The sequence below is a fragment of the Triturus cristatus genome, chromosome 3_1 (assembly GCF_964204655.1).
Source record: "Triturus cristatus chromosome 3_1, aTriCri1.1, whole genome shotgun sequence".
NCBI classification, from domain to species: Eukaryota; Metazoa; Chordata; class Amphibia; order Caudata; family Salamandridae; genus Triturus; species Triturus cristatus.
The window spans coordinates 1042112592-1042127634 of NC_140583.1; the positions used below are offsets into that span (position 1 = coordinate 1042112592).

General features: G+C 44.1%; 1 protein-coding gene across 3 annotated transcripts in view; it reads right to left on the reverse strand.

Moving 5' to 3' along the window:
- The window catches only part of DIXDC1 (DIX domain containing 1), a 463468-nt gene that overhangs the window by 14878 nt on the left and 433547 nt on the right, over positions 1-15043 (reverse strand). For all 3 annotated transcript variants that reach the window (XM_085645796.1, XM_085645795.1, XM_085645797.1), the window contains 6 exons: positions 10902-10988; positions 10742-10795; positions 9860-9910; positions 9507-9611; positions 7452-7505; positions 2431-2523 (listed from right to left, as the gene is read on the reverse strand). In XM_085645796.1, the coding sequence (XP_085501922.1) occupies positions 2431-2523; positions 7452-7505; positions 9507-9611; positions 9860-9910; positions 10742-10795; positions 10902-10988 (444 nt within the window). The remainder of the gene's footprint in view (positions 1-2430; positions 2524-7451; positions 7506-9506; positions 9612-9859; positions 9911-10741; positions 10796-10901; positions 10989-15043) is intronic.

Here is a 15043-nt window from a genome sequence, read left to right on the forward strand (position 1 = left end):
CATTGTGAACGAATCCAACACAATATGTACACCAACAGGCAACATTACAAGTACTACTGCCGTGTTACAGACGCCACTCACCTGCTCTTTTCTCTCGTCACTTCACATCACTCAGACCTCATTTCCTCACCTACTGAATAGTTACTAGGCCAGGTAGATGGAAGAACCTTCCGCCATTGGCTCTCTTGATCAGATGACTATTGCTAATCAAATACCTTATACCCGCACAGCTAACAAGAGATCTAAACTTGCACTCTGACATGGCTGTAAGGCTGCATGTAGTGCTTAACATATTTAAATATTTGAAGCATTCTCATGCCCAATTGATCTGATGTGCATTCTCAGTCCTCATTAAAATATGAATAAATGCCGGTTGTAGTTAGAACACTGGTGCTTGTATACAATGCGTCCGTGTGATGTTTGAGAATACGTAAAGATGCAAATTGGTGCTTAATGCATTGCACAGCAAGCGCTCCATGCGAGGTGGAGTGACACACCAAACACCAATAGCATTTCACACAGCCTCCCTTTTCTTCAGCATCACATGCAAGAGCACCTTCAAAAACATTAATCAAGGATGTGCCCCATACAAAAACCTTTCTTGTGTTTGATTTAATAGCCTACAATGTTGTCCCACCTATTTTAAGAACCCAAGGCCACATTTAAAGTATAATGACAACTGACTTGCTTCTTACCGAACTAATGGCATTGATGTCAAGGTAGGAGGCCGGGGCAGGAAAGTTTCTAGGTTCATGTTTAAAAACTGTCCCTTTTAATAACTACCTCCCAATGTGGAGATATAATCTGAGAAAATAAGGTGAAACGCTTCTACATGTTAATTCATTTTTTTTTTTTACTTTGAAGAGGCTTTCCATGATGTTTATTGCTTGAGTTGCATGCCAAATATTTGCATGGGATCAGCTTTGGCATTGGCTCTTAGCGCCAAGCCAGACCCTTAACTTGACTAGGCTCTGGCTCGACTCTCTCTGCTACTGTGTGAGCTTGTCCACCTCTATACACAAAAAAACACACACACACACACACACACACACACACACACACACACCCAACACTTTGGGAAGTCACTAATCTACAACTGAACAGGAGATTTAAGAAGTCACTTGAGGGGTCTGAATGAATTGCATCACAATAGGTGTCATACCTCATAAGACACCGTGAAACAAAAGAACATTCTGGAATCCAAAAGGCAGACAGAAGTTCTTAAATAGGCATTCTAGAATCTGAAACTTTCCCAGACAACATCAATCTAGAATCCAAAGCTGAACCAGATGCTATGAAGCAAGGGGACATTTTGGAATCTCAAGCTCACCCAAAGACTGTGAAACGAAAAAACATTCTGGACTCCAAAATATAACTAGAAGTGGTCAGACAACACTATATTCTGGAGTCTAAAAGTAGACATTTTCGCATTAATGGACATTCTTCGATTAAAAACCAAATCAGACATTAGGGGGTATTCTAGAATCTACAACCCAAACAGACATCATTGAACAAAGGGGAATTCTGAAATCCAGAACCAAGCCAGGGATCACCAAAGGGATGTTCCGTAATTTAAAGTCCAACCATGTAACCAAACACCAAAAAAACAGAACACCCTGGAATCCAAAGTAGAGACCCAATGTAGCAAAGGGACATTCAGGATTCGAAAACACAACTTGATATCATTAGACGAGCAATATTTTGGAATCTAAATCTCAACTAGACATCTCCAAAAATGGGGAATTCAAAACCCAAACAGACACCATCAAACACAAAGTAAACTGTTTAAATGGGGCCTGTCCACTGATGGGGACTGAAATAGCTGTTTGGAGGAATATGACTCATTACAACGCGAGCCATTACTCCGCGTGCCATTACAACGCGGTCGTTACAACGACTGCGTTGTTACCACACAAAGCCATTACTACGCAAGTCGTTACATCGACTTGCAGTAGATGGCGCGCTGACATTAGAAATGTATAATTTACTATTCTAACTCCAGCCTACGTAACAGTAGGGAAGGTGTTGGAATGGTAAACTATAATATTTCTAATGTTAGCACGCCATCTTCTGCAAGTCGATGTAACGACTTGCGTAGTAATGGCATTGCGAGGTTACAACGCGGTTGTTATAACGCACGCGTTATAATGGCATCGCGATGTGATGCCCGCATTGTTAGGGTTGTTTCCCGTTTGGAGAAACAGAAAGCCCTTTGTCATGGTGGCACATATTTGGAGCCTACAGCTTGAACACAGCAGCAGTTTTAAGGAGATTTTAGAAATAGAAATCAAAGGAATAATGTCACACTAGGTCTCAAAAATCAAACAGAGGAAGATTCTGGGCTCTAAAACCAACAAGACATCAGTAGACAACATCCATTTCAGAACCCTTATTGTTGATCCATTGGTAAGCTCTCATTGTACTAAGTACCTTATGTCTGCTAGACTCTGAAAGTTTCTTCGTGGATTCATCCAGTTTAGCCTGAAGCTGCTGTAAAAGGCGTTCATTTTGGCCAATTTCTTTCTGAAAAGGAAACAGATTAATGCATGTCAAACACCATCACAGTGAGGACAGCTCTATCCGGGGCAATCGGGAGAGGAATGGCTAAAAGAAGGTATGCCCATAAGAGGTGCTATTTCACTGCTCGTTTTTTCACACGCTTGAAATTCAACGACTGCAATGTAAGTCAGGTGAGACTCAGAGATGTTCTGCAATGAAAAGGAGATCAGTCAAATAAAAGTCTAAATTTGATCTTGGCTTCTAATGGATTTTTGTAATGGCACAGATGTGTGTAAATTTGACTCCTTCACAATAGTAGAAATTAATATGTATGTGTGTTTCATTCACTCTTTTTGGAAATTCGCAGAATCCAATGGGGTTGCACCCGGGAATCAGCAACATTAATTGGTTTACAGGATTAAGCCTTGTATATTTATTTATTTATAGAGCGCAACATTCATCCAATAGGATATCACGGCGCTAGAGGAGCAGGATCTAATAGTAAAAGTAGGGTGCTGCTTGTACACTAGCTCTCCTAAAGCTTACCCAGTTTCACGACTGATATCGGAGTGATTTTCACTTTCTGGTAAAATCCTCTACAGGGAATGGAGGTAACATCCTTACAAAAGACGGGAGTGTTCCCATCCCTTTCCCACCCATGACAAACCCTTAATATTGACCCTAGTTTTCCATGGTGCGAAAATTATATGGAAAACACTTATGACCGCCCAAAATGGGTCATTTTTAGGTCTCGCTGAGCCAGCGCATGCCCTGCTCTGAGACACTTTGTATCGGGGTTTTCAAAGTGCTGCCAGTGGCCTAGCGCCTGCGTTCACACAAGCGTGCACGCGCGCAGCCGCCATCTGCCAGCACGATCACTTTCTCGTGCTGCAGCGCGCGCGCACACATCACTAGCGTGTTTTTTAAAATTCATTCCTACAAGCTTCGCGCGGCCAATGCTTGTTTCTCTCTGGCCCTTATCTCTGCCTCTCTCCCCTCATCTTCCCCAACTCTTGTCTCCCTCTTATCGACTGAATTCATCACTCTATCGGTCCCTTTTTCAGAATACGTCTTTGCTGTCTCTTTCCTTGGTTTATCTGCGACTGTGTATTTCTCTGTCTCATCTGCATGTCTTTTTCTTCCTTCTTTTCTCGGTCTTTTCCTTTTCTCTCCCTCTCTACTTTTGTCCTAGCTTCCAAATTTCCTGTCCTAGAGTTAACATCTTTCCACGCCAGCCTCGTCCTCCAGCTTCCCCCTATGTGGGTTCAATGTTGCTCTTTGCCGTGTCTGTCTGTCTCTTGCTCCTCCTCCTCCGCTTCTCTCTCTCCCTCCACCCCTCTTTTCCAGGCCTGTACAAACTCTGTCTCACAGAGACCGACATTTCTCCACCTGTCTATTAAACAGGACGGTCTCTTCCCGTTAGAGCCCTTTTTAGGCTTCATTCAAATTCAATTAATGACTCCTGCTGCACCCCAGCACCACCAGCAAGGGGAGGGCCTGAGGGCGGGGGCCCGTGAAGCCGAGAAACCCCCCCCCCCCCCCCGTGCCCCCGGCCTACAGTGGTAAACAGACAGTTTTATCGTATATTTCAGGACATGTTTTATTCCGGGAGCGTTTCGTTTCATCACCGCCTACAGCTTTTAAATATTTTTGGTCTTAGCTCGGGGGGAGGAGGGGGTCCTTTTTTATTTTCATCCCTCCCCTATCCCCCCACTCCTAGTGCAGGGTGCTCAGGTCCTGCAGGGGTGAGTTGGGTACATTAACCCCTTGCATGCCCGCCCCTTTCCCCGCCCAGTGCCGCGCTTAACATTAGCGGGCGGAGTTCATGACGAGCTGGACTCGTCATGGGCACAGCGCCACCGCAGCCCATGACGAGTCCAGCTCGTCATGGGCACTGAAGGGGTTAAAGACCAGAAATGAAAGCCCCCAATAATTAATAATTGAAGGGCCGGGCGGGCTCGGAGTCAGGCACAGCAAATGTTACATACTCTTCCCCGTGTGTGTGCGCACCCGTTTCTTTTTGTGACAGTGTGGGGGTCCTTTTCTATTTTCATCCCTCCCCGACTCCTAGTGCGGGGTGCTCAGGTCTTGCAGGGGTGAGTGGGGTACATTAAAGACCAGAAATGAAGGCCCCCAATAATTAATAATTGAAGGGCCGGGCTGGCTCGGGGTCAGGCACAGTAAATGTTACATATCTTCCCCGTGTGTGTGCGCGCCCGTTTCTTTATGTGACAGTGTATGTTTGCGAGTGTATATCTAGACGTATATGTGTAAATCAATGCATGTGTGCCTCGCTTGTTTATGTGTCTGTGCATGTCTTAGCATGTGTCTGTATGTCTGTCAGTGTGTAATGTGTGTGCGTGCTTCTACTACAGAAACAAACAAGCATTGGCAAAGACAATAAAGCAATACTTTAAGCAACCTTTGCCAATGCTTGTTTTGTGTGTAACAGTACACGTAAAATGATGGTATTCTCATCATACAAGCCAAGTGGCCCTATGTTAGGAATCATATCTCATGTCAGCTCTATTTAAATTAGTTTACAAGACTTTGCTTGCTGTGATTTTTGGCGCGTGCTAATAATGTTAATATGAGAATACAAGTTTCAGAATCCAAAACGTCATTTTGTAAAATAATGAACTAGTGCCACACGGTCTAGGGCCATTTGCCACCTTTGCTTGAGTAACAGCCCATTTTCTTGTAAAAAAAAGACCATGTGTTGGCAAATACGATCTCTGGTATAATCTGAAACAAGCATTGGCATAGCCAATAGGTCTCGCCTTTGGGACCTTATAAGTGTTTAGTTATGCAGCACAATATCCTTGGTGCAACAACATCAACTGTTGCATGGCTAAACACTTATAAGGTCCCAAAGGCGAGACCTATTGGCTATGCCAATGCTTGTTTATACATTTGATTACGTTTACATAGTCACAAGACATGTAAAATCCCATTCCCTCCTCTGTTACACAGACCTATGCTGCTCGAAAACACTAACCACTGGGGGACTTTTTGCGTGGGTTAGGGGAATTTATGTTTGTAATACTTCTAAAATCCTTATTTTGCCAGTTGGAATTGAGAACATATCAATGTTAACTCAGCACTGTCATTGTATTATGGTGTGACCTAAGTTTTGTGAAGGAGTTCCTTTGTTCTGCTTTTTTTGGTAGACCATGGCACAATGAATTGAATAAAGATTTATGTGAGGCTATGGTGAGTGGGAGATTGGGGAAGTATTTTCTGAAGATTGGTTTAGAGGGTAGCTACTATGTCTTTATATGAGCATCCATTCCAATTCAGAATTGAACTGAAGTAGAAGTGTTTACACATTCTTTTTCGGGTGAGGAAGAGCGATGAAGGTGTGTTTGAGAATGATCATTGTCAACGATATTTGATTTTGTGATTATTTTTTTTACTGTGCAAGGAAAGCTCAACCCTATTTCTGAACACAACCGGCTCGTTTAGTGTCCATCTGTTATATAATGGATGCAACTGGACCGTAAGGATAGTTTCATAGTCTTGTTTAGTACACTTTACAGTGCTTAATTTGTTCCAGTGGTTTCTGGTGCCCGGCACTGGCACTTAATTGTCAGCACTGGCTCTAGTGACAGACCACCACATGGTGGCGCTGTCTTTTTTTAATTTTGAGATGAGCACAACAACCCTGTTTATTAAGTCAATACATTGGAAATGAATAATACCAGCCTCTCATGCTCATATTATTGCTTTGTGTGGCCTGAAATAGTCTAAATTGTCACACTTGTAGGAGTGCAAGGGTTAAGTGTTATGTTGGTACTGCTATTGGCAGCGCTGGCAGGGTATTGGTGGTGCAGGCTTTAGTAGCATTCTGAGAAGGGTCCTGGCACTTCCTTTTTCACAAATTAAACACTGGCTTTTTATGAGTGCCCATAAATCAAAAAAACGTTCTAATGCACTTCAATCTGAAATTTTAAAACTCGTCCCAACTATTTCTGTTAATGACATGTGGCCAGTTTCAGAATTTGAACTTTACAATTACACCAAAAAATGTTTTTTGCAGGCCATAATGTGGCAGCCAGATGTTTGCAGTTGAAAACAAATGCTGCCCCTTTCATCATAAACATACCACACCTCAACCAGTTATCCTTTATTTAAGGCTCTTGTTCTAAGACTAAAGCCCAAGAGAAGGATATGAATATGCAAATTTTGAAATTCAATGCTCGAGCCCCGTGGTTCTCTTCATTTTATGTTAAATCCCCCAATAGGGAACAGCAGGAGTTGTGTATGGCGCGTCGGAGATCACAGAAATCAGATCTCCCAACTGCACGCCACAATTTGTTTTTCAACTCACTCTATCATTGGAGTTGTTTAATAATCACCAGTCTTTAAAACTCCCCACAGAGGCTGATTGCAAGCTGCCGCTCGTGTATGTGCTCAAGAGGTTACTTGAACATACAGCAGAGATTTTATGAATCCTACAATGCCACTAAATGCTTTTGGTAATAGCATTCAAGCGCTAACACGTCAACATTTTAAACTAAAAATGAGGCAAAAGTACAAACCAAAATGGACCTTACGTTTGAAAGTGAATATTTCTAAGGTTACGCTTGTGAAACAGTCCTGTTGTTGCCTATGCTGCCAGACATGGTATAAAAAGCAGGGCGATTGTAGTCTTTGTGCACAAATCCTTGAATGCCTCTATTTTTTTGGGGGCAGAATCAAGCACAGCCCATTTATATATCATTGGAAGGGGAATGCACCTACTTCTACCAGAAATGGACGACGTGTTTTGCCAGTATCAATGGCAATTCACAATACTAAAGAGGCAAAAGGCACACTGATTGGCAAGAATCGGACGGTATTCCTCATTCAAGCCATAAGGGTTGAGAGATTCGAGCTGACAAATTCACACAAGGAAATGCAATGCTCAGAAAAAAAGAAACAAACAGGAAAGGACTGTGGAGGCGTCTTACTTTATATTCTCCAAGCAGGCTGCTTCTCTCGTCAAGCTTCCTTTGCAATTCGTCCTGCAACAAAATACAATAAATAATAGTACAGAAAGGAAGGATATTAAACTGCCTCAAATGGGTTGCAACACAGAATAAAAATCTAGGAATACAAAAAAAGAGTATGGCATGGTGGTGATACTGAAAGAAGAAGTGGGATGGAACTAATGTCCAGGGAGACATCCCATGTGGGGCATTTTGTGTTCAGGAAAAGTTTTTTACCCGCGCCTGGAGCTTTAAAAGTTCAAGCTCGGCTTCTGTTTATAAACTGCACAGTGAGGACATACCTTAGATCTCGGCTTGATTTAAAGTGGGGTAAAACACATGCATGACTAGACTCTGGGAGGCAGCAGGGAGGAATTGTTGTTATTCCACTGACTGCTGAAACCACTGAGCTTAACAGCAAATGGCTGCAGCACAAGCGCTTTGAGGCTGCAAACCTTTCCATGAAACCTAGCAGCCCAAGTACAATGATCTATGTGAGAAGGAGGCAGGACCCAGAATGAGGTGCACAACTAAGGGGCTGCACCCCAACTGCCGCTCCCAGTAACTAGCACATCACCCATTAAGGAATGACCAGCGTGATACCCCCAGCGGAGATGACACCTTTTTGTCTTAAAACTGGAATCTCTCCTGTGGGTCTTTTTGTTGGACGGGTTTGAGAGTACGGATTGCCCTGCATCTGCCCAGTATGTGAAAAGAGTGCAACAGAGGCTGGTCAGCCAGCCTAAAGCAGGCATGGGCAATACTTTGATGGGTCGTCTCGCATAGTCGGCAGCGCGTTTTTTATAATTTCACAGTGATGCACTGTTGCAAGTACACACTTTTTTTTGTTTCAAATCTTTCTTTGTTCCTGTAAACCCTCCTACACACTTCTCCCAACTGTGCTGCATTTGGTTAAAGGCCAAAACTAAGTCAATTCTCTAGATGGAGAGGACATGATGGAATAGATCAAAGAGCCTGGAATTAAACACTACACCTCGAAAGATGCACAGGTGTATTGACAAATTGGGAAGTTTATTTAAGGGCTGGAGCTCCCAAATGGTGGACACGCTAGGCAGAGTAAGCCAAATGTCAGGGAACAATTTTGTATTGCTGACTCAGCAAAACAAGTATGACCATAAAGAGTACATTGCAGGGCAAAGTTGCGCTTAGTGCTGGGGAGGCTTCTTTCAAAAACTTTTTTTATGATTTCATGTTTCTTTGGTAGGGTCTCCGCACTAAGGAGTGTAATTCAGGCCCCTGTATCCCCCAACCCTACAGGGGGCCCCCAATGAGACCAAGACCAATGAATATGTGTCAGATATGAGACTCTTGGAGGCCCCTCCTCACATTCTGCAGGAGGGCCCCCTCAGTTTGCATTACGCCACTGCCTACGTCATAATAGCAAAGCATGTCTCAGTGACCCTATTTTGTGGATGTGGAAGACCACAAACAATTTAGTTAAAGGCTACTTTAATTCTGGTATGGCTCAGTTTTTTGTGAATTATCACTCAACACTCGAGACCGGAAGTGAACATAAGACTTGGGTGAATCCATTCCTTAAGAAAGGTATTATTAAACTTTAGCACACACTGATGGTTTTAATACTAGCTTATAACTTTAATGGTAAAAAATCATGGCTCAAATTACTCCTACCGCAGCTTAAAGGATTTCGTCCAACTTAATTGTAAGCTGTTCTTATAAGCAAATGTTGACAGCCTAGAGAAGCAAATGGATTCCAAGATCTCCTGGTAAAATGATGGTCGAAGATGTTTAACCAGAATAATGATATACATTGACCTGTACTATGATTTTATGCACTTCAGAGTTGTATCTGTGTATGTCAGGCATTACGTATTTTGTTAAACCGTTTCCCTTCACTACTAGATGACAGATCTAACATTGATGGTATTAACATACTTGTTACAATAGCTTTCAACCAATGAGATGATGCCATTCGTTATGGTTTGAGTGCAACAAAACACTGTACATATAAAAATCTACGCGAAAGCCTTGCATTATACACAGATGCAGACTTACATTCTGGCTGCGCAGCTCGTCTTTGTCCAAGTTCGCCCTCAGCAATTCCTGCTTGAGCTGGAGAACAGAACTTTCCTGCTGGGCCATTCTCTGCTGCAAGGCATCCTGGGAAAAAAGTTGATATCAGAAGGGTTTGCTGCCCTTAATTAAATGACTTCGACAACCAATGTGAATTCTGATTGAGACGGATCCATGTGTAAGGAACTTTAATCTAATGTTATAATTTATTTTTCTCTGTACATTGGGATAAAGACGTAATCAAGATGTCACCAATGCTCTGATGCTAAGATGTTCAGTGAAAGTAATTGAAATATCTCATTTTCCTCAAATCCAAATAACTGTATACATCTTACCTTTATTCCCTGTAGATTTCTGGCTTCCTCTTTGGATTTCTGCAGCTCTTTCTGTGAATTTAACAAAATCTAATTAATACTTTGAAAAATGATTGAGAGAATACATTGAGTGGTATCAGAATAGAGAAATACTGAAATGTGCAAGCAATATCAACTGGCTGGTAGTCAAATACTAATTATTAATACATTGGTAATTGAGTGACTATGAAATATCAGTTGAGAGAAAATAAATATTAAGTAGGTGTCTGTGAAATATCAATTGATAGCCAATAAAATACAAATCGAGTGACTGTGAAATACTGCAATGAAATGGGGTGCCCCCTAACCTACTGAAACTTTCGTGCGTTTTTTGTTTAACTACCACTCCAAGATTGGCATTTGCCAGCTTGAAATTGTAAATTGAATAAACAAACGTAATAGCCACCACATCCGGACACGCTCGAACTCAAGTGTGGTGGTGAATGCTGCATGCATCTGCATACGTCATCACGCTGGCACAGCTGTAGCTTTATGACGCACACGTGCTCCCACGGGGCTCTCAGACCCCCGGGGATTCCGGAGGGGTAGACCAGGGGCTGTCAGCAAAGAAGACTGCAGCTGCGGGACTTTAACAATAACTACACAGCCCGCAAAAAGCATTCCAAGAGGCGGCCCGCACCCAACTTTCTATCTAGAGGGCTAACGTAATTTACAACATGGCATCAAGGCACAATGTTTTATATTTAAAAGGGTTTAGCGGACAAACGCTGAGGACATATATTGGCTATCATTGTCATCAATGAAGCTGAGAACTTTATAATGTTGTAATGCTGAACACGAACTCGACTCGCGAATCGCCATGTAAAATAAAGAAACACCGGTCTGAAATCCAGCTCATCTTACCTTCAAGTGTCGGTTGTCCTCCATGCTCTGGTCGAGGCGGCTCCTGACGATCACCTGCAGGAGAAACGAAGAAGCGACGTCAGGTCTGAGGAGGTGACGCGCGCGCGCTGCCAGGCCCAAGGGCGCCGAGCGGCCATGGCATGGAGATGGGCACACTTACCAGCTGGTCCTCGACGTTCACCCCTTCCTCGGTGAGGGCGAGGGCAACCTGCTCCTCTCCAGGCAGACGGCCGCTCAGGAGCAGGGCCTGCGCGGGAACAAAAAAGAGCGAAAGAAACTCAACACCGGCTGAGTCCAGGTAGGGACACAATAAGAAACCTTATCCAGGCACAGGGCATGCTGCCAGGGGCCGCCAGGGATCATGGGAACAGGAAAAACATTACAACTGGCCCAAGCCTCTGTATGGCCGTGTAGGGCCGGGGCAAAGTCGGTTACATGGTCACGTCTAAAAGATTAAGGAGCAGATTTATGAGCCCCTTGCGCCACTTTTGCGTCACTTTTAACATGGGAAAAGTGACGCAAAAGTGGCGCAAGGGGCTCATAAATCTGCCCCTAAGTGTGTGAGAAAGAAGGGTAGAACAGACCATAGACGCATAAAAGAGGGAGGTTTTGCGTATGCAGAAGAGTAGGAGAAGAAGGTGGGTTTGAGGAAGGGAAACTTTGAAAAGTGACAGGATAGAAACTGGGCCTGAAGACCTGAAGTTAACCATATGAGAGAGGCGTAAATAGGGCGTGAGAGAGCCAGAGAGATGGGTGAGAGTACCAGAAAGAGAGAGAGATAGGGGGACAAGAGACATGATCCTCTTAGTCCACGGCCTGTCCAGGCCTTGCCAGGAATTCCCCCTCTGAGCCATCGCTGTTGCCTTGTGGTCGGGCACAGTGCTTAATTTGAGCAGGTGGTTTCCGGTGCTCGGCACCAACACTTAATTGTCATCACCACACTTATGACACTCTGCCACATGGTGGTGCTACTCTTCTAATTTACAGATGAGCAGAACTACTGTTGTTTATTAATACAAAATACATTTAAAAAAATGCTAATACCTGCATCCCTAGGCATTCCTTTAGCTTTGGGGACCCGGAATAATCTGAAATGTCCCACTTGCAGGTGAAAGAGACGGTTAGAAGTTGTTTGGTACCATCATTGGCAGCGATGATGGGGCAATGGGTGGTGCGAGCTGCAGTGGCCTCCTGGTCAGAGCCCTGGCACTTGATATTTTACAAATAAGCACTGGTCGGGAAGGGTGTGGAGAGATCCCTGGCACTGTTTGACGCCAGTGGTGAAGGTCACCCCGTGCAACGGCAAGTGAGCCACTAGCCTGGTCAGGGCAGCTTATCTCTTTCACTATACTAAAGTGTATACATATAGCTCAAGCCTGCGTGTATGCTGACCTCTAATATTATTGCACCCACTACATCGCCTAGTACTTGATCGTTAATCCTAGTATAAAACTGCTATTTTTACCTCTATTTGCAGAGAATTACCTTGCGATGTAGTGTTTAAGTTGATGTAGCTGGAGCGAATACAGTGCTTAATTTGAGCCGGTGGTTTCCGGTGCTTGGCACCGGCACTAATTGGTTTCCGGTGCTAGGCACCAGCACTTAATTGTCATCACCACACTTATGACACTCTGCCACATGGCGGTGCTGCTTATCTAATTTAGAGATGAGTAGAACAAGAATTGTTTATGAATACAATATACATTAGAAATACTAATTCCTGCCTCCCCAGCCATACCTTTAGCTTTGGGGACCGGAATTTATTTATTTGTGCGTTTTTATATAGCGTGTACATTACCCTAAGGTGTCAGAGCGCTTTACAATAGAACCAGATACATTACATAAGGACTTCAGGGTACATGAATTACATAAAAGATATGCAACAGATAAACTCTAAACTCAAAAAGAATGGTAGTCAGTGGCAATACATAGGAATAATCTGAACTGCCGCACTTGCAAGCGAGATGGTTAGTAGTTGTTTTGGCAGCGATGACATGGGAATGGGTGGTGCAAGCTGCAGTGGTCTCCGGGTAAGGGCCCTGGCACTTATTATTTTACAAATTAAGCACTGCTTTTATGCCCAGTAGGGCTGAAACAGATTCAGTCGCACAGTACAGCAGAAGACTTCACTCAGCCCGTCAGAGGCACCAGCGGCTAGAATTCTTTCAGTTCACTTAGGAGCGGTTCGCACCTGTCACAGCAAAGCGAGACTAGTTCTGGGACCACAGTTCCAGTGCTTAATTTGTGCCTGTGCTTTCCGGTGCTAAGCACCGGCACTTCTTTCTCAGGGCCGGGTCTATTGAATTTTTCTCCCACGCACATAGTTGGTGCACTGGCCTGCACTGTGCACGGGCCATTAAAACGCCCCTCTGGAGCGAGGCTTGTGCAGATGCATGTTAATATTTGGTGCATACTAGTGTGCTTGCTTTGGCGTGCGCTGATGCGTGGTCTTCAGGGTGGGGGCAAGGCGGATGAGTTGTGTCATGCGTAGTTTAAACTACACGAACGATGAGCTGGGAACTTCATATATGTGGCGCCAGACAGCAGTCTTTGCTTGCCAGAGTAAAAAAAGCTGCAAGGTTAGGTGAGTAGGCACCGGCCGGCGGAACAAACACACGGGAGGACAGATTAGAAAACTGCCCAGCCCCAGCAGAAATATCAGTTTAACTTATGATAATTTAATAATAGGCATTGCTGTTTGAAGGGAGGTCTCGGCCTTCGGGGGCCAGGAGCTCCCTCCGTGTTGAATCTAAATCCTGGAAAGGATTTTATGCGATTCTGAGTGGTTTGGGAATAGCTCGCGCCAGCTCACACATCATCTGGTGCGTGAACAATAATTGTGGCCAGCGTTTAAAAATAAGCCCAGACAGCTCCAAGACACGGCCGTGTGACAAACTGCAGAGGCTGCGAGGTTACCAGCCCACCGAGCCCCCAGAGGGTGTTTTTATTACATTCTGACAATCCTCTCGCTCGACAGGGGCTGCTGTACACCCGCATGGGGGAGTAATCCCAAGGCACAAAGCTCCACCCTTGTGTTACACGAGCACAGTGTACACATGGAGGAGTAGGCGCTGTGAGCCTCTGTCCACCCTGCAGCATGCAATCACGCACCGCACACTGCCCAGCACCGTGCACAGGTAGCAGGCCTCTGGCCTGATATCTCCTGACCGAGCCCAAGTGTAAAAGGGGCACCTCCATGTCTTTGCAGGGGGCCCCCTCAAGTTTTCTTTTACACCACTGAGTGCTTTGCCTGCGCATGAGAAGGCAGGGGGACTAGGCTGGCGGGGCTGTCTAACGCTCTTCAGGTCTGCATTTTTTCCATTTTTGTCTACCACAGGCCACATGTGCACCTGCCATGTTTATGTACTCAACTTGTTGGAAACTCTGATGCACGAGTTTCATGTACGTATATATTGTCCTGAGCTTTGAAGCAGTTTCCAGTTATCAGCAGCAGTGTAAGAAAGTCAGAAAATAAAAATCTAATTCTTACTTGATTCTGGCAATGTGCATATGGATTCTAAAACTTGATCATGTTGTTTTGGGTGACCAGCAGCTGGGCATCAGACGGGCAGCTTTTAGGGTGCTGAGCACCTGGCATTGATTTTGGGGGCGCTGAGTTGAGGCCAGGGGCACTGTGTTAGTAAATAACTTGGATTGAAAGCGCCTGCTACAGAGTTTCTTGTGTGTTCCAGCAAGATTCAGGCTACAATAAAAATGTGAAGATAATGCTGCACACTGGTGATTAAATGTTATGTCCCTGCTGGAGAGAGATCAGTGTTTTGTCTAGTGGTAGTTTTAACTGCAGCACAGAGAGTTAATGTGCCTTCTGCAAAGAACATGTACAATGCAGATGACAGAACTGTATTTTTGCGGATAGCTCAGTGGGTTTCTGTTTTTGTCCTAGAGATCCTTTTGTTACTTGCTCTTCATAAATTACAATCCTAATATATCACAGACGGCAAACTCAGTTGAATTAGTTCAAGAGTGCTTGTGGAAGCCTCTCTGAATGGAGTTGAATTTCTGACTTCATTTGAAAATAGGTGGAAGTGGGATTTTGTGACTTGTAGCCTGATCATGTAATAGAACTGTTTGTTTGAAGCATGAGAGCCTGATTCTCCATCAAAGCTTAATCCCGATGGTATAACTGACACTTTATTATCTTTTATTAGGAATACTTTTTGTGATTCCACAAAACATCTTTTGATGGCATAAAACCTTAACACAGTTAAAGAATCCCTATTCGGTGTCTTGGACAGCACAGCTATGCATTGGTGAGACAGGCCATGAATGATACTGCCCCGT